Source organism: Anastrepha obliqua, unplaced genomic scaffold (assembly GCF_027943255.1).
Source record: "Anastrepha obliqua isolate idAnaObli1 unplaced genomic scaffold, idAnaObli1_1.0 ptg000012l, whole genome shotgun sequence".
Classification (NCBI taxonomy): Eukaryota; Metazoa; Arthropoda; class Insecta; order Diptera; family Tephritidae; genus Anastrepha; species Anastrepha obliqua.
In genome coordinates, this window is record NW_026562179.1 from 79,364 (window position 1) to 107,065 (window position 27,702).

Here is a 27,702-nt window from a genome sequence, read left to right on the forward strand (position 1 = left end):
CCAGAGGTATTCTATTTCTGCGTATGCCATAAACGGCTCCACCCGAACCCACCTCGGTTAGGTGCAATAAGTGCAACGGGTGGAGCCACGTTAAGGCCTGCTTAGGCCTTAGGTCACATAGGGAGTGGTCCACACGGTATGTGGCCACGTGTTGCTCCCGTCAGCAGGCGTACGATGCCTCAACGACTACTACCCCCCCTGATAGGCCGGCACTTCCAACCGCCTCCACAACACGTACACAAAATATCTCGGAGCCTGGCATCAGTAAAATGAAATTTTTGCATTGGCTGGTGCCACTTATTGGTTGTAGGAGACTTCAATGCGCATCACGATCTTTGGCATTGAAGCCTGCCAAACGATCGCAGGGGACAAATATTGGCAGAGCAGACAGATGATTCGACATTCAGCACTGTGACCGACGACGACTCCACGAGGGTAGTCGACATTTGCAGCAGCTCGCCTTACATAACAATAGCTAGTACTGGTCTGATAAATAGCATAACCTGGCGACCTATGCTATCGCTTGCATCAGACTACTTCCCCATTATCGTCTCGATTGAGATACCTGCCGACTTAGTTTCCGTGAACCACCGATCCTATATTAACTTTAACAAAGCTAATTTGGCCGGTTTCGCGGAATTCAACGAGGACACTTTCGCCACTCTTCCCATCTCCATTGAGGCGAACGCGCATTCCGTAAGGTGTTCACAGCTGCTGCGGCTCGCTTCATCCCTGCTGGAAGGATCAAGGAAATACGTCCAATTTCCCAGCCGAAGTAGCCAGTTTAGCAAAACAGCATGTTCACCTACGCCAGTTTGATCCCGGCGATCCCCGCAGCAGGGATCTCAATTCGGAGATTCGGCAACTGGTAAATCAACACAAGCGGACAAAATGGGTTGAGCACCTGAAGGGCTGAAATTTCACAACTGGTGTGAGTAAGCTCTAGTCCACCGTAAGGTCCTTAACGAACCTTACGAATCGTCTCGATAAGGTGGCTATGACCTTCAACGATTGCACTTCGTCGGACCCAAAGAGCTGCTCTGTGCTATTTTAGCCGACTTTTCATACTGCATCCTCCAGCCGACAGATCTAAGTGTCGTGCCACCAGACAACTGCACAAACTGACGAACGACAGTGCGTCACTTGCTTTTTCCTGTGATTAAGTTCAGGAGGCCATCAACAAAACCAAAACATCTAAAGCCATTGGCCCTGACGGACTACACATACTGATGCTGAAGCACCGGGGTCCAAAGTAGGATTTCTCGCAATCTGTCCTTGGCCACTCTCATCATCCCTGACAAGTGGAAAACAGGGAAAGTGGTCCCACTACTGAAACCTGGGAAACCCGCCAACCAAGGATAATCTTATCGGCCGATAAGTCTCCTTTCCCCAGTAGTGTAGACACTTGAAGCCCTCCTACTCCTACTTTTCACGAAACACCTGGCCCCAGCCCCAGCTGCATGGTTTCCGACGAGTGCATAGCACCACCACAGCACTCACCGTCATAAACGCCTAGATAAGCCGCGGGCTTAATCAAAACCGCCCCTGCGAGAGATCTGTCTTAGTAGTGTTGGGCTTGAAGAAGGCTTTCGACGCTGTCAGCCAATCCACACTACTAGATGATACTTATCAGTTGACACTCCCGCCAGAACTTTAGAGGTGGTCCGTCAACTATCTGAGCGGTTATCACTCGTCAGTGATTTTTCGAGACTAAACATCAAAACAGAGGAAGATCAAGCAAGGTGCTCCGCAGGGGGGTGTCCTTTCACCCTTGCTGTTCAACCTCTATATCTCGAAACTCCCCCAGCCACCAGAGGGAGTCTCTCTGGTCTCATACGCTGACGACTGCATGACAATGGCGTCGGGCAATGACATCGATGGCCTATGCTCCAAAGTGAACATCCGCCTCACCGACCTTTCTCGCTTTTTCACTGCGAGGAGTCTCCAATTTTCTCCCACTAAATGCACGGCGACCACCTGGACAAAGGGGATCAAACTGCCTCTCGAGGTAAAAGTCGATGACACACCAATTCCGACTCTAACAATCCAAAAATGTTGGGTGTAACCTTCGACAGTTTTCTCTCCTTCTCTGCGCACTTAACCGCAATTGCCACTAAAGTCCAAAATCGCAACAAGGTCCTCAAATCACTTGCCGGCAGCACTTGGGGCAAAGACAAAGAAATGTTTTGCTATCGGCATTTAAGGCAATTGGCCGACCAGTTCAAAACTATGCTGCGCTTGTCTGGTCGCCTGGAACCAGTGACACGCAGGGGATAAAGCTCCAGACATGCCAAAACACTGCCATTTGAACAGCGATGGGTTGCCTCCTGATGTTCCCTCTTCAACATCTTCACAATGAGGCACAGATTCTCCCTGTAATAGAGCACAATAAACTGCTCAGCAAGCAGTTCCTGTTACGCTCTATCGCAGGTTTGACCCTTGCAGACACCTGCTTGAGCCAGAGCCTCCCAGGCACGTCAGGGGACACCTATTAAACTACGTCGACGAGATCCAGGACAAAATTAACAAACATTACAGAACCAGACAGATTAGACAGACATTAAACGACATTCACCGGGAGACCATTACCACCTTCTTAAGCTCCCGTCTACCGAATGCCGTAATCGGAGTTCAACTACCACCTACAGCAGATGAAGAGCTCCAGTTTCCCCGTGAGACCCGCGTAACAGCGGCACAATTACGTTCTGGATATTGTAGCAGGTTAAACTCCTACTTATCCAGAATTGAGCCCGACATACCAAACATATGTCCAGCATGTGAAGGCACCCCGCACGAAACTAACCACCTTTTCACAGGCCCCTTAAAACCTACTCATCTAACACCCCTCTCCTCTGGAACCAACCTGCCGAAACAGCATGTTTCCTGAACCTACCTTTAGATGAGCCAGACGAAGACGACACGTGATATACCCTACACTGATGGGGCTAATATTATTGCTACAACAACACCAACAACAATTGTTGTAAAAAGGGTTTTCTTCATATAAACTATTTTGGTGAAATATTTTGGTGTTTTTAGTTTGTTTAATTATTATTAACGATACAAAGAGAAGGAATAGCTAATTTAATTGCGCGATTTGCTGCTAATAATTAACAGTTGAAGGAAGTCTTTTAACGACGTTTACTGTGGTTTCAAAAAATTATGACATGAATACGCATTCGAAGTTCGATATAACAATAAGTAATACTAGAACACACGGTTACGGATACACGCTTTTTTTCAAACATTATATGAAAATCATGTCTACAAACCTGTCTTCTTTCCCGGCATCCATTTTATTTAGTTTTTACTTTGACGTTTTTCTTCACACTCGTAAAAATAATGAAAACACAGGGTTTTATGTCAAAAAGTATTGTTATTATCTATAGGGTTATCTAATAAGAGGTGTTACCTTGATATTCAGAGAAAAATTCTATTTTTTAATACAAATGATCTCATATTTATTTCATTATAAAGAGGAAGGTATGCCGTTAATAGTGGAAAATAACATCAGGCAAATGACCACCACGACCACGCTTACAGGACAATATCCTTTTCATGAAATTTTCCATAACCGAATTGCAAAGTGGCTGCCCTATGTCCTCGATGGTCTCACGAATTCCATCTTTCAGGTCTTGAATCGACCCTGGGGTGTTGGCGTAGACCTTCTCTATCATGTGACCCCAAAGAAAAAAGTCACAATGGTGTTAAATCACAAGATCTCGGTGGCCAATTGTGATCACCCCTTCGAGAAATAACACGGTCCGGAAATAAAGCATGAAAAGTAGATCATCTACTTATATTTGAACGTATTATCAGACGAAGACAACAGGTGACTAGTAAGCTGCTGCTACAACAGAACTCGCCAGAAGATACGAGCTGCCAGATCGCCAAACGAAGAAGACAGAAGGCGAAGCAAGCCGAAGCATTGGTTCAAGTAAGTACTCAAGCTCCGTCAACTTCGACACCTGTAATGGAAACGGGAAAGCGTGGCAGAACAGAGGATTCCTCTGTAGCGTTGCACTCTTCCGGAAACGAAAAGGGGTCTGTGCCAACGACCGGGAAGAGGAGAAAAGCAAAGAAGAGGAAAGTCGAGAGACGGAATTCGGAAATGCATACATCCTCGACCCAATCCAGGGCAGACAAGCCTTTGCCTGACAAGGCAAAGGCTAAGGGACCTCAAATGTCGAACCACACTCTTCCGTCAACGTCTGGCGAATCATTCGGGAGAATGATAGCAAAGGCAATGACGGTATACATACATACCGACAAACAAGACGGTCTACTGTCCAAAGGGCAACAAGACTATTTTGACAGCTATCTTTGGAAAGCTATCGGTGAGTCGAAAGACGCGAGCATGTATTATCATGCCGAGGTTGATCGAAAGCACGCTGTTAAAAGAGGTATGCTCCGGAGATACCGTTGCTGCAAAAATAAAGTACTGGAAGAGTGGGAACAGTGTCGCAACAATCATAGTTTTGGCTTACCTACCGTACGATTTACAGCCACCTCCTTCGAGGGAGCTAAGTGAAGTAGTCAAGTATGCAGAATCCAATAATCTGGGGCTAATAGTGGGCTGTGAAGCAAATTCCCAGAACATTGTATGGGAAAGCAGCAAATGCAACCCGAGAGGTCTCAAGTTACTGGATTTTATCCTGTCATCCGATTTGGTCATTCAAAACGCTGGTAACAAACCAACTTTTGTGACCAGAAGGACACTTACCAATAGGTCAGTTGAAAATCAAATCAACCGATGGCGAGTTTTGGAAGAGGACTCTCTTTCTGATCATCGTCTTATCGAATTCCGACTGGGAATTGATACAATATCAATACCTTCGGTAGGAGTCTTCGAAATGTGGACTGGGACAGGTATGGTGAGCTTGTAACAGAGCGATTACCAAACTTGAAAAAACTGAAATCATTTCTGCTGATTGAAGATGCTACTAAGAAACTAGAAGGTACTTTAATCAATTGCTTTGATAAACTATGCCCACTCAGGCAAGTTAGACAGGGGAAAGCGGTTCCTTGGTGGAACTCTGAACTGTCGAAGCTTCGTGTATGGTCCAGAAAACTTCTTAATAAGGCCTTAAAGACCCAAACAGAAGAGGACTGGGCTAATCATCGACTTACACAAAGAGAATATAAGAAAAAAGTACGGAAAGCCAAATTTGAATCCTATAGAAATTTCTGCAGTAACGTCGAAGAAATCAAGGAAACAGGGAGACTTTGTAAGGTCCTTCATTTAGACCGCTCACTAAGGCTGGATTCCATTCGAAAACCCGATGGTTCATACATCATTTCCAAATCGGAAACGTTTAATGTTCTACTCGAAACCCATTTTCCGGGTAGTAGAACTTTTTCTGAAGTAGAGAGTGGCATGAACAGTAACGGTAGCAACGGCGGAGCCTCTAGGTACAGCTGGTATATTGCTAGTCGGATAGTGACAAAGGAATCGTTAAGGTTTTCCTTGTTTTCCTTTGAGAACTTTAAGTCCCCTGGACCTGACGGAATATATCCTGCAATGCTTAAAAAAGGAGGAGACAGGCTGATTGAGACCCTGAAAAGGATCTTCGCAGTCTGTCTTGCATTTGGTTATATACGATTCCAATGGCGGCGCGTAAGAGTAGTATTTATTCCGAAACCAGGAAAAGATGACTATTCCCTAGCAAAAAGTGTTAGACCAATCAGTTTGACATCGTTCATGTTGAAAAGTCTGGAACGAGTGGTGGAGAAACATATTCGAGTGGGGGTATTGCCAAGAAGTCCACTTAGTAGAAATCAACAGGCTTACCAGAGTGGGAAATCATGTGAATCAGCCTTACGCGATCTTGTTAGCAAGATTGAAGCCGGACTGGAAGCTGACGAATGCACAATGGGCGTGTTCGTGGACATTGAGGGGGCTTTTGACAATGTCACTTTCGGCTCGATATGTTCTTCTGCCGAACGACTCGGAGTTAATCAAACCATTGTAGAATAGATGTATTCCATGTTCTCTGAGAGCCTGTTAACCGCTGGTGGGAGCAGTGACGAAAAAATCACAGTCAGGGCCAAGCAAGAATGCCCCCAAGGGGGTGTTCTTTCTCCGTTGCTGTGGTGCTTCGTCGTAGACTCTCTATTAGTGGAGATGCAGGAACTCGGTTTTCATGTCCAAGCATTTGCGGATAAATCCTAAATAAATCCTTAAGGAGGCTTTGCACGAAAGTGCAGAAGATTCTGGACAAAATCGATGACTGGTGCATGAGACAAGATCTTTCCGTTAACCCGAACAAAACAACCATAGTCTTGTTTACGAGAAAACGGAAATTGGATGGACTCAGTCTTCCAACACTGAAAGGTGTGACACTTGGTCTTTCCGATGAAGTTAAGTATCTAGGATTAATCTTGGATAACAAGCTGACTTGGGAGACACACGTTTCACTGAAGGTGAATCGTGCATTGAAGATTTTTCAGCAATGCCGTAGAGTCTTTGGTACAACCTGGGGTCTGAAACCTGCTGTGGTCTTATAGATATATACAGCACTTACCAGACCAATCATCACTTACGCTTCTGTGGTCTGGCGGTGACGGAGCTTGGTTAAGTCCACAATCCGGGAACTATATAGGCTGCAAAGAAGTGTATGTTTATGCATCACGGGTGCCATGAGTACAACCTCTGGTGATGCCCTAAATGTTATGCTTGATTTCCTCCCCCTCGATCTTAAGATACAACAGGAAGCAATAAAAGCAATGTGTATACTCCATAAATATGGTTTCAGGCACGAAGATGGAACTTCGGGGTACAGAGAAATCTTTAAGTTGCTATCTGAGCAGTATCCACTGTTTTTTGCACCTAAAGACGACCTGATACCCACAGTTTCATTTGGAAGGAAATTTTATGTCAGATTTCCATTGCGTGAGCAATGGAGCAATCCAGAATGCATGCAGGGAGGTTTGACGGATATTTTCTTTACCGCTGGATCCAAGAATGAAATAGGGTCTGGAGCCGGATGGCACTTAAACGATTGTAACAAGTATCACTATGCTATGGGGTAAATGGCAACTGTTTTCCAAACAGAAGTTTTTGACATCCTGAAAGTAGCCGAATGGATAATCGAGAGGAGATGGAGAACGTGAAGCACACCTCAAAGATTGTTTAAGAGTGAAAGAAGAAGCTTAATTCTGTCGCAAGACAAAACAGGCTTGTACTTATATGGGTTCCGGGACACTCCGGTGTTCAAGGAAACGAAATTGCCGACGAATTGGCCAACCGTGGATCAGCGGTGCCCCCACAAGGGCCAGAGCCAATAATCGGAATCACTTTCGCAGGAACCAAGAATTGGATCAGCGATTATGTAGGCAATCTACATAAAGAGTGATGGTCCGGTCTGGAACCCTGCAGAACTGCAAAGTGTTTTGTGAGAAGTCCGAACAGAAAACTGTCAAACTTTCTTCTAAAACTTAGAAGGAAAGGCATTCGGTTGATGGTCGGCATCATTACAGGACACAACCCATGGGGCCAGCATATGACCACCATTGAAATCATCGAGGACCCGGTATGCCTGTCATGCTTGGAGGAGGCGCATAGCACTGAGCACTTTCTCTGTGAAGGTCCTGCCTTTGCTAGAGCACGGCTACGAGTATTGGGTTCCTATGTCATGACAATGAGTGATATTCGTTCTCTAAAACTGGAGGATATTTATAGATTTGCCAAAGAATCTGGAAAATTCTCACAGGACTAACTATCTCTATCTCTGTTTCTATTATTTCCTATCTCTTTCTCTGATACTTTTCTCCTTCCCTCCTTGACTATCTACCTCCTTTCTAGAGCTTTAAATACAATGGGCGCTTTAGCTTGAGTGTTTTAGGAGCCACCAAATCTTCTGGTGCTCTTGGCTCGACCTTTTCAAATTTCAATTTCAATAGAGTGATTCAACCTTAAGCTGAACATGCACATTTAGAAGTAAAGTGTTAGAAATAAAGTAAAGTAAGCGTGTTGCTATTATTTTTTGTGTTTTATTCAACAATGAAGTGATCGACCTCTGAGAGTTATTGTACGAGTTTTATTTGAATTTTATCGTAAGAAAATTCGTTACAATACATTAGCATTAGAAGCTGAACATAAATGTATGTATAGTATGTAAATATGTTTTCTAAATGCTCGACGGAATGACGACAGTCGTAGCGAATGGTGATTGTTTTGTTGCTTTGTGTCAAGTGTGCGCAGAATCATACAGTAATGATGTAAACAAAAGTCGCCGCAACAAGTTTACGTCTTCGACATTTCGTGCTACTGAAAATTTCAAATCCATTCCTTTTTGTTCTCTTATAGAAAATAAATACTTAATTAAGATAAATCTTCACTTATGGGATTATCCAAGGCATATTTAAGAACAATTTTTTGTACCCGTTATATTCATGTGATAGCAAATTGGTGACAAGGTCTCCAAATATATGTAATTAGTATATTTTAGTTCCTTCTAGACGTTTTTCTAGCCTCTTCTTATTAAAATGTGGTGTTTATAATTATGTAAAATATAGATTTTTTTTTTAATTAGTTCAATAATTCACTCAGTTCTATTTAGTTTTACTTGTTTTTTATCATATGGTCACACTATCGGCAATTACGATTATTCTTGGTGTTGGTGATTATTTAAGTGTTATTTGTGCATGTGTTAAACAGGTCACAGACGGGAAACATGGTATGGTATTTATTTGTGTGTGAAAAGAAGAGAGGAGAGGAATATGAAAAAAGTGGTTTACACTTTCTATATTAGCTTTTTTGCCTACTTCTTTATATTTTCTAATAAAATTTGCCACGGTTTTAATTTCACATTTCTGTCCTTATATTTGTTGCTCTTATTTTTCCACAATGATGGCTGGCAAATATATAAGTTCCTCAATAGATGTTTTACATACATTTGACCGCTCTTGTGCACACTTCGAAATTTCTTTTGAGATATAGAAAATGTAAAAAGCAAATAAATTTAAATCCAAAACTTATTTTTCCTTTTAAACTAGTCCTGCAACAAAATTGATCCACTTTTTTTCCTCCATGAAACTGAAATCGCTAACAAATCTACACGTGCGTGACGAAATGAGTTTTAATCGATTGTTTCGATTTCTATAACGTTTGTGGTCTGCTTTATTTGTATTTACATATATTTCTCCAAGCTTGTTCTTCTTCTCCTTCGAGGAGGTAAATTTCTCTCTCGCAACTGTAGTATTGTCTAGTTTTGAATATAAAAAAGAACGAAAATGCCCATTTAAAGAAAGAAAAATTACGGTGTGCGTTACTGTTAAAAAAACGGGTTTTAAAATTCCATCCTACTATTTAAAACTTGTGTAAAAGAATATTTAAAAAAAGAGCCGAAAAACACTTGTTTTGCTGTATTTGGGGTTATATAACAAGATAAGGTACTCCTTTTTCAAAAAGGTTGTTATGGATTCTTCACTATTATATCCTATTTTTGTGTTTTTTTTTACTGTGAATACATTTCTATGGCTTTAATTCATATTGAGTAAATTCAGAGGTTTTTTCTAATTTATAAAAAGGTTTGAAATGTTAAGAAGTGTTGAGAAAAGAATATCTAATATTCTTGCGTAACCTCAAAAGAGGCATAAAATCAGATTTGCACCTTCAAAACATCAAATTTTATAAGAACCAAAATATTTCCAATAGCCTTTTAATAATAATTGTTTTTAACTGACAATTCTCGTAGCTTCAAATTAAAAAAAAACAAGAAGCTAACACCAAGCTTAAAATATTTTCGCATTTTGAGTATAAAAAGGCACTAAATTTATTACCAAGAGCAAAGAGTTGGCAACACTGCACAACTAGACTAGGGTGACGTCACGCGCTCTCTGATGGGCGCAGTATTGTTTCTATCATTTCTGGTAGTATTGATTGACTGCAGATATTGTTCAGTAGGCACGTGAAATTATCTCCCTCTTGTTACGGTATATTTCAGCTCTTTCGTAGCGATCAAACTGGCTTCGTGAGCAACTTTCAATGCAAAAACATTCATTTGCGCACACCTCCGTTTTAAGAGTACGAAAGTCATTCCGCAACTATTCTAATGCTGAAAACAGTGAACACCGCACGGAATCCCTTACCGTAGTCCCTTACCGTGCACAAAACCTCACACCCGAGAACAACTGCGTTCTTTTAATTACATATTTACACAATACATAGGTTTGTGTGTGTATGTGTTTGGTTGTATCTACACAATGCTGCCATTGATATTTTTGCTTACACACTTTTTCACACATCCGCGTTATCAGTTAAAGTTTTTCATTGTTTAATAAACCAGAGCCAAAAACCAACAAACGCAAATTCTTCATTTATCTATAATTAACATTATTCAACAATGTTTTTAAGTTATTTTAATATATTAAAAATTATAATTTTTCTAAGTTTATTTTGTAAATGGTTTCGAAATGTATTGCTGGGCAACACTGTGTGGTGAGAGAGCAATCAGCTGAGTCGGTATTACGGGATTTTTTTAACAATCGTGAAATAAAATCTACGGTACTACGATACGGAAGGAAGGAACTTTTCATTTACATAGGGTTTTCATTAGTTTGATCGGAACACCTGAGTCGGGATTGCGTTTACGGTGTTCACTGTTTTCAGCATAATTCAGCACAGTCGCGTATCACTGTTTCTTCAAGCGACCAAGTCTAAAGGCGACCAATTATGGATTTGCTCGTAAACACAAAGAGTAAACAATTAATATAAACAGTGGGCAAAAATGGATGGATTTTGATACAAATTTGTTTCGTAGTGATCTAGACTACGCTGAATCCTTGATATTCGGGTTCATTTTTTTGGTTTTTCATAGCTTTCACATTTTCGATGAATTAAGTCTAAGATTAAGGGTAAAAGTTTATTTTCTGAACAATAAAAATACGTCTATATTTCGGGCAAGAAATTTTTTTTATTTGTGCCTACTGAGAGACACTGTGCGACGCAGCCAATCAAATTCGCTAAAATGCTCGAATTCGTTGTTAGCAAAATAATATTTAAGCGTAGATACAATACAGAAATATTACCTATTTCGTAAATTTTTTATTAATTGGATAATGCCATTCACGAAGGTATACATATTACTTGTTTTACGTCATTAGTGTAGGATTCTGTGTACACTTGAAACACAGCAGCTAACACAATCACCATTCGCTACGACTGTCGCCACTCTGTCGCGTATTTAGAAGACGTATTTACATACATACATAATCAACACAATCAATATTTTTTCAAACTTTTTTTTATTTTGAAGATTGAACATTGTCATTTATGAATGAAAAATAATATCGTTCAAATGACTGCCACGACTGGCTTTACAGTAGGCCATTCGATCAACCCAATTTTTAAACACATTTTCGATTGTTTGGGCTCCAATTTCATGAATGGCAACTTCGATTTCGTGTTTTAAAGCATCAATCGTCTCTGGATGGTTCGCATAGCATTTGTCCTTAACGGCTCCCCACAAAAAATAGTCCAACGGGCTTAAATCACAGCTCCAAGGCGGCCAATTGATATCGGAATTTCGGCTGACTATTCGGTTTTCAAAAACGGTAGCGAAAAGTTCTAGTGTAATTTTTGTTCGAGTGACAAGTTGCACCGTCCTGTTGAAACCAAATGTCGTCCATGTCCTCCCCTTCAATTTTTGGAAACAAAAACTCGTTGAGCATGTTATGGTAACGCTCGCCATTTACTGTAACCGCGGAAGAAGAAGAAGACTCACCACTTTGGAAATAGGTTTTCAATATTTCCCAATTTTGTTCAAGCGTATAGCGTCCCATTTCGTAAATGTCAAACCTTTAAGTAAATTATGAACACATTTGACATGTCATTTGTGTTACCATTCTCAAAAAAATAGGTGGTTCAAAAAGCAAACGCTATATGGCCCACCCGTTATATGTTTGTACACATCTGAATATGTGCAGATACCACGACAAAAATTAACGGTTCTTTAAATATTTTAGTCTCCCTCAAGAAAAATAGGCTTACGTGCAGCTCAGGCGTTGACATATATGCGCTTGCGTCTATGAATAAAATAGTTTTTGTTGCATTAAACAACATTTTAGGACGCTTAGCGGCAAAGCTGCCATCGCTCTGCGCATGCTGCTGCTTCTGCGCCTATGAAGGTAAAGGGTGATTTTTTAGCTATTATCTTTTCAAACAGTTGGTTTAAACAGCTGACGCACGTTTCTTGTTTTGTTTCACTATGAAACATCTTCAGTTTGGTTTATAATTTAACCATGAGTCATCTTACAAACGAACAATGCTTGCAAATCACTGAATTTTATTATAAAAATGCGTGTTTTGTTAAGAAAGTTTAAAGTCGAAAAATTGTGTCCAGCGACGAAGCTCATTTTTGGATCAATGGGTACGTAAATAAGCAGAATTGTCGATTTTGGAATGAAGATCAGCCAGAAGAATTGCAAGAGCTACCAATGTATCCAGAAAAGGTCACAGTTTGGTGCGGTTTATGAGCTGGAGGTATCATTGGACCGTACTTCTTCAAAGATGCTGTGAATCGTAACGTAACTGTGAATGGTGAGCGCTACCGTGAAATGATATCCAACTTTTTTTTGCCCAAAATGCAAGAGCTTGACTTGCATGGCATGTGGTTTCAGACGGTGCCACATGCCACACAGCACGCGTAACAATGGACTTGTTGAGAGGCAAGTTCGGTGAACATTTTAATTCACGATATAACGCCTTTAGATTATTTTTTGTGGGGCTATGTTAAAGCTCATGTCTATTCAGACAAGCCTACTTCAATTAACGCATTGGAAGACAACATTAAAGCATTTATATGTGAGATACCGGCCGAAACATTGGAAAGGGTATGACAAAACTGGACTAAGGGGATGTACCATTTGGAGCGCAGTCGCGGTCAACATTTGCATGAAATAATCTTCAAACATTAAATTATATGGACTGTGCTATCGATTTAAATAAAAATTTCAACCATTTTTCTGAATTTTACGTGTGTTTTTTTGAAAAACTTTCCTATATCTCTTAAAAAATCACCATTTATTTCGTTTTTGTAGGCACAAAATTTGGAATATCGGTTGGCGGAAGGCAAACTTCATTGCACATATAATAAAAAAAGGGCATACACAGTATGTCAAGAATGAGATTAGACAGTGAAAATAAATTTAATTTTTCGAATTCAATAGAAATCTTCACTTATGTTTAGCTTCCTTTTTATACTGTTCATAGTATTTATAGCGAGTTAATAAAAAAACTTCAAGTTCTTTGGAAAAACAAAAACCAAAGCAACAAAAACAAATAACATATTATATCAACACTGTCAATAAACTGTTTTTATAAACTTTATTACAAGCTTTTTTCTATTAAATAGATAATGATTAATTTAATAATCATACCATTACTTCAATAACATTTTGCAGGCGCCTTTTCAGGGAATGGACCAGTTTGTTTACGTCGTATACATTCGGTATATTCTGTCATTCCTCCACCATTACGGTTTTAATGCTGTTGCATTCTTTGGATGTCTTTTAGCGACTATTTTCTTCAAAAAGGCCAAACAATTTTTAATCACGTTTATGTCCGGACTCTGGGTTTGCGTATTATAACTTTACCGGAATTGTACAGAATCATGGATCATTATCTTGTAAAAATTTGGTTTATTCTCAGTGATAAGCCCAAATTTTTTATCACTGCTGACTAAGTTTTTTTTTTTCAATATATAATATTTAAGTTTTTGTTTGCGTCCATTGTGCCAAGTCTCTTACTCCTTTACTCTTGCCGGTCCATCAGTATAATACAGGATTATCACTGCCTCCTCGCAAAATATAACGGCGTCCCAATAATCTTCTGGTTACGAAATGTGGTTCAAAGCAAAAGACAGGCCCTTTCTGCATTTTGTACAGACAGCAATGGTTTCTTGCGTGCTGTTCTCGATGAATATTTGTGGATCAGTACTGCTTGATGAGCTGCGTTATAAGAAACAACAATACCACAGTCCTCGTTAAGTTTCTTTAAAAGTGTTCTCAAGGAAATTCTCGGATTTTGATCCAATTTTCGAATCCTCAAGCGTTCTGCATCTACAATAATTTTAATTTCAGGCCAACCTGCACGCTTTTGCTGTAATCTACCCTCTTTTTCGCTCGACTTAGTGAATAGTGTTAGCCGACTTTAGAAAATAGTGTTACAAAATCGAAATATAATTCCCACCGTTAAATTAGGAAAAATTTCCGTTATGGTTTAGTTGGGTAAGGAGTAGGAAAACTGGTGTTTATTAAAGGCACAACGGACGCCAAACAATATACATATAAATATATTGAAAGAACTTAGTCAGCAGTGCTAAGATATTACAGTTTATCACTCAGAATAAACCAAATTTTAAATTTTACGAAGATAACGATCCAAAGCATATGGAGCATAATGGGCAAATGTGGCTTCTCTACAAATCCACCAGCCCAGTGTCTCGACATAAACGTGATTGAATATTTGTGGGCCTTTTTGAAGAAAATAGTCGCTAAAAGACATTCAAAGAATGCAGCAGCATTAAAAACTATAATAATGGAGGAATGGCGGAATGGCGGAATATACCGAATATATACGACCTAAACAAATTGGTCCGTTTCATGAAAAAGCGCCTACAAAATGTCATTGAAGGTAACGGTTATCATACGAAATATTACATTAAGCATAATCTCTTTAATAACAAAAGCTTGCAATAAAGTTTATAAAAACAGTTTATAGACAGTGTTGATATAGTGTGTTATTTGCTTGTTATTGCTTTAGTTTTTGTTTCTCCAAAGAATTTTATTTATTCCCTTTAAATGCTGTGAATAACTATGAATCAGTACAAGTAGTCAAATATAAATAAAGAGTGCTATTTTTCTATTGCAATCGAATCATTGAATTTATTTTCAATATCAAAACTCGTTGATGATTTCATTGCAGGATTTTAGAAAATTACTCAGGATTGCTCTCTCACTACACGGTGTTTCCAATCAGTACATTTCGAAATAACTTCAAAATAAACTTGGAAAACTTTTAATTTTTGTTAAAATAACTTTTAAAAAAGTTGAATAATGTTAATTATAGATAAATGAACTATTTGCATTTGTTGGGTTTTGGCTTTGGTTTATTAAACAATGAAAAATTGTAACTGATAACGCGGATGTGTGAAAAAGTGTGTAAGCAAATATATCAATGGCAACATTATGTAGATACAACCAAACACAGACGCACACAAACCTATGTATTGTGTAAATATGTAACTAAAAGAACGCCATTGTTCTCTACGGGATGAGTTTTGCTCAATTTTGTGCTCTCTAGGGGCTGTGGTAAGGGACTACGTACGTCGGTGACTGTTTCCAGCATTAGCGCTTATGCGGGCCACAAACGGGAAGCAAATCCAAGCAACCTGTTGAAACTCATTTTGCCACACACGTGTAATATTAGTTTCCCGCATGATTCAATTATAGAAGGTTAGGTAAGTAATGACAAGGGCGCTTTGACACTCCCTTATTTTAGGGCTGCATTTACGAAGGATGGAGAAAGAGGGGAAAATGTTTTCCCCTTCTTGCCTAAAGGTAGTAAAAAAGTACATAAAGTAGCTAATTAGTCCTGTACTAAGAGAAAAACTAAGTATATTGGTTATTTAATCTATATTAAAACAAAACAACAGAAAAACTATTGTTTTTTTTTAAAGCAAATATAAAATTTATTTAGAACATTTTCGATGTTTATCTAACACAAGAGTACGCAGAACTATGTGATGTTACTTATGTACATATGTGTTTTAAGTTAGTTCGCAGTTGTAAAACAAATACTAGTTAGATGTTAAACGAGACCGAAGTAAAAAAAATGGAGTCTCTAAAGGAGTATTTTCATTACATTAAAATGGAAATGCTGCTAGTAAACAAAAATATTTTGGAAAATTTATTTCATTTTATAAAGGTTTACATAACAATAAAATTATTATACAAACTGAAAGTAGTGCAGCGCTAGCATCGGAGGCTTTCGGCTGGAAAATTATTTCACTCCTATGCATATAAAGCCATGTTTAGTAACGTTTGCATTACGAGATGTTGCAAATTTGCTCACTAACTTGTTAAACCATTGAATTTGATACAGATTTGGCTGCCATGATACGTTAGAAATAACTAGGAATATTTCCGAGGAACACTTTAATAATCTAATCGGCAGGCAATGACAAACCTCCGAGTGTATTTCTTCAATAAAAAACCTTCTCATAAAAAAAATATCTGCCGTTCGGACTCGGCTTGAAACTGTAGGTCCCTCCATTTGTGGAACAACATCAAGACGCACACCACAAATAGAAGGAAGAGCTCGGCCAAACACCCAAAAAGGGTGTTTGCGCCAATTATATATACATATATATATATAATATTGCAATAGTTTTGTGTATATTTTGGAGGAAAGAACAAAAAATAGTCATAATAAAGGAATTTAATGGGTTTAATTTGCTACAATAGTACAAGTCTTTTAATACACCAAAGGTCAAAATATACTTAATCGACAGGAATGAGATGAAACAGAAAGTTTAATTTTTTTCTTATTTCGTGCATAACAATACATGTATGTAGATGCATATGTTACCGTAAAGACATTGCGAAATTTGTCTACCTTTATATTCTTTGCGTCCCTAATATTAATAGGGAAATGTATTAATATAGACTTAAACTAATACATCGAAAAATTTGAGGTATTGTTAATATAATCAACTTTTAGTAATTGTGATTGTTTGTAAATTTACGTATATCAATACCACGTGTCTCAGTAATGAATAGGAGTGGAAATATGAGGAATGTGGGTGCACTTGCTCGTATAGGTTTTGGAACGCTGCACCTATTCAGGCAGAAATCAAAAACCTGTAAACCAAAAACTTAAAAATTGTTAACTCACAAATATATCATCACAACTTACCTGTAATTGTAGACTTAAAGCGCGAGGACTTGCTCGTGTAGGTGTTTCGCATACATCTACGTACAGCATATTGTTCTAGACGGGGTAAGGTATCGACGTGGACAGCTAGTTCGGAAGTCAAATTGATTTCAGAGGTAGCAGTACTAGGCACATAATGACCGTCACATGTTAAACAGGTATTTGCACCATCATACACAACACGCTCAATGTCACCTATGAAATTGTCCGTAGCACCACATGAGACAATGGTAGAAATACGCGCATACGTGCTTTCGTTTCTAAAAACCACAATAGTTGTGCCACCTAGCTCTTCAACACACACCTTCCGCAGCAATTGCTCGTCTGTGAAGTCCTACAAATAAAAACTTTTAAAAACAATTTATTAGCAAATATTCTAACAGAACTTACTAACTGTAGTTTATGTATTGTATGTAAGGTGGTCTCTGTTATATTTGCAAAAACGCTGCTATAAAAACCTATGAATGAAAAAGTTTAATAAGAATTTTTACAAATGTCTGATCTGGACTTACATGTATGAAAATTCACAAACCGGTGGTTTTCTGTAGCAGAAAGCTGACTCCAAATAATCGACTATCACCATATGTAAGACATAATCGACCCAAATAGTGAAAAACGGCATTAATTTATATTACAAAATAATTAGCTTTTATTATTATACTTACTTGAATGTTTACAAACAGATAAAAGATTTTCAACGAATAATAACAAAGCAAAACGTCAAAGTGAAAACGGTGTTGCCGACCATATAATTTGCACGAAAAGTTTAATTTTTACTACAGTTTAAAAGTTTTTTCATAAAACATGTACTTTTTTTATAAAGCAGCAACACGTTTTCAAATAAGGGAGCCAATTTGTCAAGAGGGAGCGAGAAAGCTGCTTACTTACCTAACCTTCTATAATTGAATCATGAGTTTCCCGCTTATTGTTGATGAGTAACCATGGAACGCGGAAAAAAAAATGTTTATAATGCATAGTATTAACTTGTGCATGAAAAGAAGGGGGAAAGTAAGATTTTTTTCACACTTTCTAGATGAGCGTTTTTGTCTACTTCTTTATATTTTTCTAACAAAATTTGCCACGATTTTGATTTTATATTTTTGTCTTTACATTCATCGCTCTTATTTTTCCCCAATGATGGCTGGCTTTTGAACAAATCTTTAAGTTTTTCAATAAATTATTCATTTATTTATTTATTAGAAATATAATTATGAATAATTATGAATAATTATATTTACGTAATTATTATATTCATATAATTATATTTCCGTATAATTATAATTATGTATATTACATTATGAAAGGCACTAATAGATAAGGCTATGTGCCTGCCTCAATAAATGTTTTGCTTAATGTTGTCCTGTGTCCGCTCATGTGCACACTTTAAAATTTCAAAAGAAATGAGAAAAATCGTGAGCTTCGGGTCACTCACACGCAACCGATTGCAAAACCCGAAGGGAAAATCATCAACTTCGCCCCACGCATCAATCTGTTGAAATGTCAACCAATTGTTTGGATTAGTTTTCCGTATGTGCTCAGCTATAGGCAAAGGCAAATCGACAACGCACTTGCTTCGGGTCGCATTCTTTTTGTGTATACGAGGAAAGGTATTGTTCTGGTCAATTACAACTCGCTATGATGTTTTCCCTTCCTTCCCTTCCTTTCACCCGACCGACCGCATCAATATGATTACTTACTCATTGCTTGATAGAAAGCCATTTAGGTGCATTCAATATTACATAAGAGTTATATATTTTATTGCTTCTACTAATATATACAGTGTACAGCAGAAGTCCTGATGATGTTTTATAAAAAATATCACGAAAGTTTTTGACAAGTAGAAACTACGCAATTAATAAAAATGGAACGATACGCGCTTAAACAACGCATTGAAATTATTAAAGTTCACTATAAAAATTGTGAACATTTGGCAGGGACGGATCGTAAAACTCGAACATTTTTGGCTCATCGTGAAGCACCTTGTCGGACCGCAATACAGAAATTGGTAGCAAAATTCAAGCTGTTGGGACAAGTTAGTGATGTAAAGAATAAAACCCGTTCACGTCGCTCAAGAACAGCCGAAAATATTGGTGTTGTAGCCGAAAGTGTTGAAGAAAACCCAGGTTTGTCCACTCCTCGTCATTCTTTGGAATTAGGCATTCCACAAACATCATTACACCGTATCTTGCATAAAGATTTGGGTCTTAAGGCTTATTAAGTCCAGTTAACACAAGAACTCAAGCCGGGTTGAAATGCATGAAAATGATCCGGAATTCCATCGAAAAATCATTTTGAATGATGAGGCCCATTTCCACTTCGATGGCTTCGTCAAAAAGCAAAATTGACGGATCTGGGGCTCAGAAAATCCAAGAGTTATTGTTGAAAAGCCTCTCTATCCTCAACGTGTGACTGTATGGTGCGGTTTATGGTCCGGCGGAGTCATTGGACCTTACTTTTTCGAAAATGAAGCTGGAGCAACAGTTACGGTGAATGATTGCGATATCGAGAAATGATTAAGGATTTTTTACGGCCGGAAGTGGATGGTATTGATCTGGACAACATTTATTTTAAACAAGACGGTGCTACGTGTCACACAAGCAACGAAACCATTGATCTTTTACGGGAATAACACCCCGTATTGGAAAACCCTTTATAGGAAAATATAAAATGTAAACTATCTCATTCTCAACTTTTTTTTTTTTTTTATTTCTTCCATAAAATATTATACCTGTCGTCAGACAATAAGTAATTTGATTTACAAAAAGATGGAATGAGAGTGATATTGAAGGGCCAATGCCCCTAAGCTCATATAGAAGAAATATACATATTATTTAAAAACAAGTGGTTAACAAACAATGACAATTGATTATATGGATTTTGCAAGATCTGTTGGTGTTTGACAGTTAAGCCGACTTTGGCTAGATTTTTCTTTATTTGGTAGTCTTCTCATCATTGGATTTGTGTGCGTTAATAATCTATTTATGTGTATTCTGCTAGCGCTTTGTATTGTTTCATCAATAGTATCAATATCAAGGTCGCGATGAATATCTGCGTTAGGTATGTACCAAGGTGCGTTAGTTAAGGTCCTAAGTATTTTAGACTGGACTCGTTGAAGTATACTTAGATTACTTTTTGCATCAGTGCCCCAAATCTCAATTCCATATTTCCAGATCGGAGCAATTATCGTTCGATAAATAAGTACTTTATTTTGCAATGATAGATTGGACTGAGGTACAAGTAGCCAGTACAATTTCTTTTTAACTTCATTTCGCTTTTTCTTTATATGCTCCTGCCAGTTTAATTTCGAGTCGATCGTAATACCCAGGTATTTCGCTTTGGTGTCAATATGCACGTCAGAATTACCAACGCTAATTGGTTCAATGGTTGTCCTTCGGTTTGTGTAGTTTACTTGTATTGTTTTGTTAGCGTTAATTTCGATGTTCCATTTTTTGAACCAGTTTAATGTCACATTTAATTCGTTTTGTAAATTTTGTTTTGCGACTTTTGTATCTTTATGAGATACCATGAGGACTGTGTCATCCGCAAATGTTGCAATTCTCAACTAAGAAGGAAAAAACCATAGAAAATCTGAAAATTCGCACAGCAAAAGGGTTGGTACTCTTGCAATAAAGCATATATATATGAAAAATTTGACTAACAATTTGAGAAAAATTACATTTAATATCTAGTAGGATATTCTCGTAACCGAATAACCTCTTTTAGTCGGTCAGGCATTGAGTTAATCAAGTTTTTTGTATAATCCGAATCTATATTTTGTCATTCGATTTGTAGCAAGCTTTTAAGTGGTTTTTGGAAGTTATGTGGTGTTTCCTTAATCGTTTTTGCAAACGATCCCATAAATGCTCCATAGGGTTCATATCTGGGCTCCGTGAAGACGTTGATAACAAACTTTGAGTTGAGAAGTTCTGGCAAATTCGAGTCTTTTATTTTTATAAGTATCACTGACAAAGGGCTTTTTTCTAGCAACACATACCTTATATCCATTTTTTTTGATTAACCGTCGCACTGTGTCCGATGAAACAATGGTGTTTAGAGATGTTCGCACTACCATAACTATATTTCGAGCACTTTCGAAAGGGACACATTTTTCTCTCCTCTAATATCAATTCTTTTCGAGACATGATTGGACACGTAAAAAAGTAAACAGAAATGCCAATAAATGAACTTCACAGTTATACTGGAAATAGTCTACCAACAAATATTATTTCGAAGCATCGCAAGTCAAAACTACCGTCATTTCGCGCATTGGCTACTTCAAAATGCGGATATATCAAGACTTTCTGTACGAATTTCATACTTATAGTTGCATGTTTGCTTGTGTTGTTGATGCAGCAGATAAAGTTGATTCTTAATGATTACGAATGAGTACAAAGTGTACTATTTAAATACAAGGTGAAGTCCAAAATAAACAAGACTGGCGTCATAAAAATGTTTTTGATGGCGCCATCTTTTTAATGAGTTCGTACGTTGGAAGTTACATCCCTAGCTGACTTCCAGTGAAAGCTTGGTGACATTGGGTTCAGTAGAATCCAAGTTAGTGCGTCTAAAATGAGTTTCGAACAAGGAGCTAATATCAAATTTTATTTTAAAATCGGTAAAAAGTTTATCGAAACACTTGAATGGATGAAAAAAGAAAGCCATGATTGTCTATCTCGTGCCAGAGTTCATGAGCGCTTTACACGTTTCAGATATGGTTGTGAGGACATAAGCGACAATAAACATACGGGCCGCCCAAAATCTGTAGTCACCGAAAACTCCATCGAAATTGTTCGTAAATTTATAAAAATGAACCGAAATCATCGTTAAAATTCATGGAACCGGAGCTGAATGATATTGACATCATCGGCCTTAACAACCGCGCTGTTAGTTCTGCCTTCTCCAAACCCTGATAAAGAGGCAAAGCGAATGGGTTTGGTGGTGAACGAGGACAAAACGAAGTACCTCCTGTCTTCAAACAAACAGTCAGCGCACTCGCGTATCGGCACCCACGTCTCTGTTGACAGTTATAATTTGGAGGTTGTAAAAGACTTCGTTTATTTAGGAAGCAGCATTAACACCGATAACAACATCAGCCTTGAAATCCAACATAGATTCTCTCTTGCCAACAGGTGCTACTTTGGACTAAGTAGGCAAATGAGTAGTAAACTCCTCTTTCGACGAATAAAACTAACTCTCTACAAGGCTCTCATAATGCCCGTCCTAACGTATGGCGCAGAAGCGTGGACGATGACAACATCCGATGAAGCGACGCTTGGAGTGTTTGAGAGAAAGATTCTGCGTAAGATTTTTGGACCTTTGCACGTTGGCAACAACGATGAGCTGTATGAGCTTTACGACGACATAGACATAGCGCAGCGAATAAAGATCCAGCGGCTACGTTGGCTGGGTCATGTCGTCCGAATGCATACAAACGCTTGGCTTTGAAAGTATTCGATGCGGTACCAGCTGGTGGTAGCAGAGGAACAGGAAGGCCTCCCTGCATTGGAAAAATCAGGTAGAGAAGGACTTGACTTCACTTGGTGTGCCCAATTGGCGTCGTTTAGCACGAGAAAGAAACGACTGGCGCGCTTCGTTAAACTCGGCCAAAATCGCGTTAGCGGTTATCGCGCCAATTAAGAAGAAGAAGAGTTGAATATCTCCAAACCATCGATTTATCGTGTTTTAACTGATCATTTGGGCTTACGAAAGGTCTGTGTACGTTTCATTCCGCACAAATTAACCGAGAACCTAAAATTACTGAGAATTCAAAATTCGAAGGACCTCATTAAGAAGGCGAGAAAAGACGAGAATTTCCTTTACAAATTGGAATTGGTGATTAAACGTGGTGTTTCCAACATGAACCTGAAACTAAGCGTCCGACGAATGGAAGGCCCCAGATGGCCCACCGCCCAAAAAATCGCGTTTGGAGAAGTCAAAAATCAAGTCGATGCTCATTTGTTTTTACGATTCTAAGGGAATTGTCCACAAGGTTTTCGTGCCAAGGGGCCAAACCGTGAATGAAATTGTCTATCTGGGTTTTTTGAAGCGTGTCTTGCATCGCATTCGCCAAAATCGCCCACACAAAGCTCCTGTCGTTTCTATTTGAGCTCAGTCTTGTTTATTTTGAACTTCACCTTGTGTTAATAAAGTTTTTCAGAATCTGTATAATGTATGAAATTTCTTATAATGAAATCGTAGGGTATCAAGATTTATTCTGTGCACTGTATATTAAGATACTTACTGTTAGCACTCGGTGCAGGCTTCTCCTTGTGCGCATGCTTCATATGCTCCATCAAAGCATCGGCGCCCAAAAAGAGTTTGTGACATACGGGGCAGGAAGTAGCGTTGGGGCCGCCAATCAATGCCGCATGCTGCTGCAATACACCAAGATGCAGCTGTAGCTCCTGTTTTGATTTTCATTTGTGGGTATTCATTTTAATATGTGTGTGTATTTTTTTGACGATTAGTTTTTTGGAAAATGTTTAGTTCATTAGGGGTCAAATGTGAAGGTGGATGAAGAAGAAGTTTGTAGTGTGTGACGGTATGAGTTTTGGTGAATATATCAACCGGCATCGACGCAATGAAATTGAACAAAAACAAAAACAATTTAATTTTTGAATATGATGGGTATGAACGATTTTTGCTTCAGTTAGTACACGCTTGATTGTATATAAAAATATGTTTTTTTCCAATCATAACAAAATTCATGAAATAAAACTACAAATAATTGTACAATTGCTTATTAATTTTTTTTTTTTTGGATTTTATTTTTGGCACACATCCATACTTTTGTACAAAACCAAACGTGGACTTCGCTGATAATGCTTTTAAATTAAGTAACTAAGAAAAATTTTACTTTGGCTTGTGCCATGCATATATGTACATACTTACATATGTACTTGAATATCTACATATACTCTGTGTAAATACAATATTTGTACGTACATACACACGTGCATATTATTTGAACGGAAAATTATTAACTAAAGAAGATCTTGGTTTTGGGATATTTAAACAAAAACGAAAATGCTTTATATAAAAAAATTATTATAAAATAAATACCCAGGTATGCTTTGTTGGTGTTGTCAACATCACTACTGACCTTCGAAGTGTGCGTACGTAAACTAGACTCGGTTGCGAAACCCTTTCCACAAATGTTGCAGTGAAAGGGACGATTTTTGGCACGTTCTACTTGTGCGTCATGGTTACGTAAATGTTGTTGTAAGTTTGATAATTGAATGAAGGCGCGCCCGCAGTCCGGCAAATGGCATTTATATGGCCGTTCACCTGAAACGAAACGAAAGGGAAGAAAATTATATGTTTTTGAATACAAATATTATATATTAGTTGACGTATGTACATATGTACAATAAATATAAATGGAAAGTAAATAGGTTTTTAAATAGAATAGGAGAGAGATGCTGAGAAGAGAAGTAGGAACCTGATGTCCTATTTAGATATTCGGAATATTCTCAAATTTTTATTGTAATAAATAGTGTAGATTGTAGATATAGAGATTTTATACCATATAGAAAGGAATAACCAATAAACGACCGCCTTAAGACGTTTGCCTTCTTGGCAAAATGCTGGCTGATTCAACTCTTTCAAGTCTTCTTGAATTGTTGGCTTATAAAGGGTGATTTTTTAAGAGCTATTGGAAAGGTTTTCAAAAAAACACACGTAAAATTCAGAAAAATGCATTAAATTTTTATTCAAATCCGTAGTACAGTCCTTATAATTTAATGTTTAAAGATTATTTCATGCAAAGTTGACCCCGACTACACTTCAAATGGTCCATCCGCTAAGTCCAATTTTGGCATACTCTTTCCAATGTTTCGGCCGGTATCTCACATATAAAAACTTTAATGTTGTCTTCCAATGCTTTAATTGAAGCAGGCTTGTCTGAATAGACATGAGCTTTAACATAGCCCCACAAAAAATAATCTAAAGGCGTTATATCGCTCGATCTGGGTGGCCAATTGACAGGTCCCGAACGTGAAATAAAATGTTCACCGAACTTGCCTCTGAACAAGTCCATTGTTACGCATGCAGTGTAAATCCTTTAGCAAAATTTTTCACGTTGTTGAGTAACAGAGGCCCAATTGCTGCGAACGGCGACGAATCGGTAATTGATGGTCATCATTAACACTGGCCGATACAGCTGCGATATTTTCTTCAGTTCGCACTCTACGTTAGCGTGTTGGTGGCTTGATGTCCAATAATGTAAATTTTTTTCTAAATTTAGTCACAATAGCTCGAATAGCCGCTTCAGTGGGTCGATGAAGCTGACCATAAAATGGAAGAAGCGCGCATTTCTATAATAAAATTCAATGATTTGAAGCGTTGGTCGTTTGTAAGACGATTTATGGTTAAATTATATACCAAACTGAAGATGTTTGACAGTGTAACAAAACACGAGACGTGCGTCAGCTGTTTAAACCAACTGTTTAAAAAGATAATAGCTAAAAAATCATCCGTTATATTTATTATCCAAAAAAAAAGGAACGGAATATAGCGCGGGCGAAGTGATCCTGGATCCTTAACCGCCTTCTCAAAACACTCTCCATCTCAGTAGCGCAGTTATTTTATTATTTATGTAGTTGCTCATATCTGCAGTATGCTCATTATATCTGCATCATTTAAGCTGCGACGTGAGTTCTCTGTAGGGTTTTTTTTGCACCGCAATGAAATGAGTGGATACTTTTTTATATCTGATGCTTTCCATTTCAATTCAACCGGGCTATTCGGGTTATGTTCTTCGATTTCGTTGTAACTCAAATATGTTGCTCCCTAGTCAAAAAAATGAGACACGTATTTTTTTGTTCGGACGAAACAAATTTTTTTCAAGAGTTGTCGGCAATTTTGTTTTTCGGCTCAAAATCGATTTTTTTTTAATTATATAAGAAAATTGTTTTTTTAAATGCTCATAACTTCCCTTGGGGGAACCTGTTATCCCTATAGGGCGCGTCCCCAGGTGGTGGGTAGGGGAACGCCTCCCAGATATGGAAGGTAGGAGAGTAGGTCTCCCGCGAACCACACAAGTCGAAGACGTAAACTTCGTTAAAAAACTCCCTCAACCCAAGGCGAAACGCGACCCGTGCCTATTGGGTGGGTTTGGCAGCCGGGGTATAAAACTAGGCTGTCTTTTAACGGAGCCCTCCTGACCCCAGGCCGCCTCAGGTTGTAACGGTGGCCTTACCATGGTATGGGGCGCTGCCATGGCGGACCGTTTATTTCCCCTAAATCCTCATTGGTCACCGCACATGGCGACATGTGCAGCCTTCTGGAAGGGCAGGTGACCGTACGAAACAGAATGAACAAACAACAAAAACAAACAAAAAATTCGGATAAGGCTACAAAGAAGACGGACAAACGGACGGACACATACCCAAAACGAACGGATAGACGGACGCACCCATTGACACAACAGATGGAGAAATGGGCAACACGGACCGAAACCAATGAACTGAAGAATTTGGGAACTTCCTCAGAGGACGAACTCTTGGCCTCCAGCCAAGAGACGGTTAATGGCAAAGCTGTTGGCCACAGCACGCCATCAACCTTAAATCAACCATCCACATCCGCTGATGCCAAGGGGCAAAAGCGCCAAAACGTTAAAAAAGGTCTGTCCAGGCATAAGCTTTCCCAGAGGTCCCTGACTATTCTCGGAAAAATAAATAAAAATGAAGCTGAAGAGAAAACACATGCAAAGGACGCGGCCGATAAGGCAAGGTGCCAAAAGGTGGTCGATGAGTACTTGGCGTTCCAGGCCACCCAGAAGGTAGAAGCCGTGAAACGCAATCGTTCGCAGGACGAAAGCGACAAGCCGACGAAGAAGCACAAAGTGTCGGTTCACACCGCTTCAATACCAAAACCAACCAAGCGTTCATTTAATGAGGTGGCACGGGAGCACCTGCAAATAGCGTTGGTTGATGAAATAACTAACCGCGGTAAACCTGCATCGGATAAGTGGTCCGAAATCGAGGCACGGCTGTCCCGCATTGTCGTCGATCATGTCATGGCAAACCCGGAGGGTCATGTGCCAGGATTTGATTCAATGGAGGTGGTCCGCGGATACAGGGTGATCAAGTGCGATGATCAACTCTCCCTTAACTTCCTGCAAACAGTTGTATGCAAGATCCAGAGCGACTGGGAAGGTTTGAGGCTCAAACTAATCCCGGCCAGCGAAATCCCTCGACGGCCGAGGGCTCACATCTGGATTCCGAACATGGAATTCGAAGCTAAGCAACTTATTCCATACCTGCACGCACACAACCGCACTGTTCCGATGGATGACTGGAGCATCATCAAAGCGGAGGCTCCGCAAAAGAACAGTGTGTCCTTCCTTCTCCAAATATCGGAGGAGAGTATCGAGCCACTGGGAAAAGTGGACAATAAACTTCGGTTCGGCGTCAGGAAAACGCAACTGAAGATATTCCGATCTGCAAATCCGGAGGATGAACAGGACGAGGTTGACGGCGCCAACGAGTTGCTCACAGGCATGCAATTTGACGACGCCGCATCTACCAAAAACGATGGCGCTAATGAGTAGCACCCGGGAGTGCAGCTTGGCGACGCCGTCGAATTGTAAAGCGACCAGCAGTCTCAAGGTTGTCCAAATAAACCTGCAGCACTCGCGGACTGCAAAGGACAACCTAACCGTTCTCCTGGCGGAGAAGGACGTCGACATCGCTTTAATCCAGGAGCCCTGTGTGCGGAGCACCGAGGTGAAGGGGTTTACTGAGAACAACCACACCCTTTTCTAC

At 39.0% G+C, this 27,702-nt stretch overlaps 2 protein-coding genes and 1 long non-coding RNA gene across 4 annotated transcripts in view; 1 reads left to right on the forward strand and 2 right to left on the reverse strand.

Moving 5' to 3' along the window:
• LOC129251265 (putative uncharacterized protein DDB_G0288537) overlaps positions 1 to 24,974 on the reverse strand; it is a 70,422-nt gene extending 45,448 nt beyond the window's left edge. The window contains exons 1-3 of the mRNA XM_054890634.1: positions 24,959 to 24,974; positions 24,039 to 24,223; positions 23,178 to 23,340 (exon numbers count right to left, since the gene is read on the reverse strand). Coding sequence (XP_054746609.1) covers positions 23,178 to 23,340; positions 24,039 to 24,223; positions 24,959 to 24,974 — 364 coding nt within the window. The remainder of the gene's footprint in view (positions 1 to 23,177; positions 23,341 to 24,038; positions 24,224 to 24,958) is intronic.
• Positions 17,222 to 17,537, reverse strand: LOC129251341 (uncharacterized). Of its 2 annotated transcripts, none has more exons than XR_008582953.1 (3): positions 17,449 to 17,537; positions 17,327 to 17,394; positions 17,222 to 17,283 (listed from the first exon to the last, which is right to left on the reverse strand). It is a non-coding gene; the product is annotated as an uncharacterized LOC129251341 (long non-coding RNA). The 2 variants fall into 2 exon arrangements; XR_008582952.1 differs by having other exon boundaries at positions 17,247 to 17,283; positions 17,331 to 17,394.
• A 1,392-nt stretch (positions 24,975 to 26,366) lies between the features above and the next one.
• Positions 26,367 to 27,488, forward strand: LOC129251266 (uncharacterized). The gene has a single exon (XM_054890635.1). It carries the CDS (start codon positions 26,367 to 26,369, stop codon positions 27,486 to 27,488), a length of 1,122 nt encoding a protein of 373 aa, XP_054746610.1.
• Positions 27,489 to 27,702: the final 214 nt, after the last annotated feature.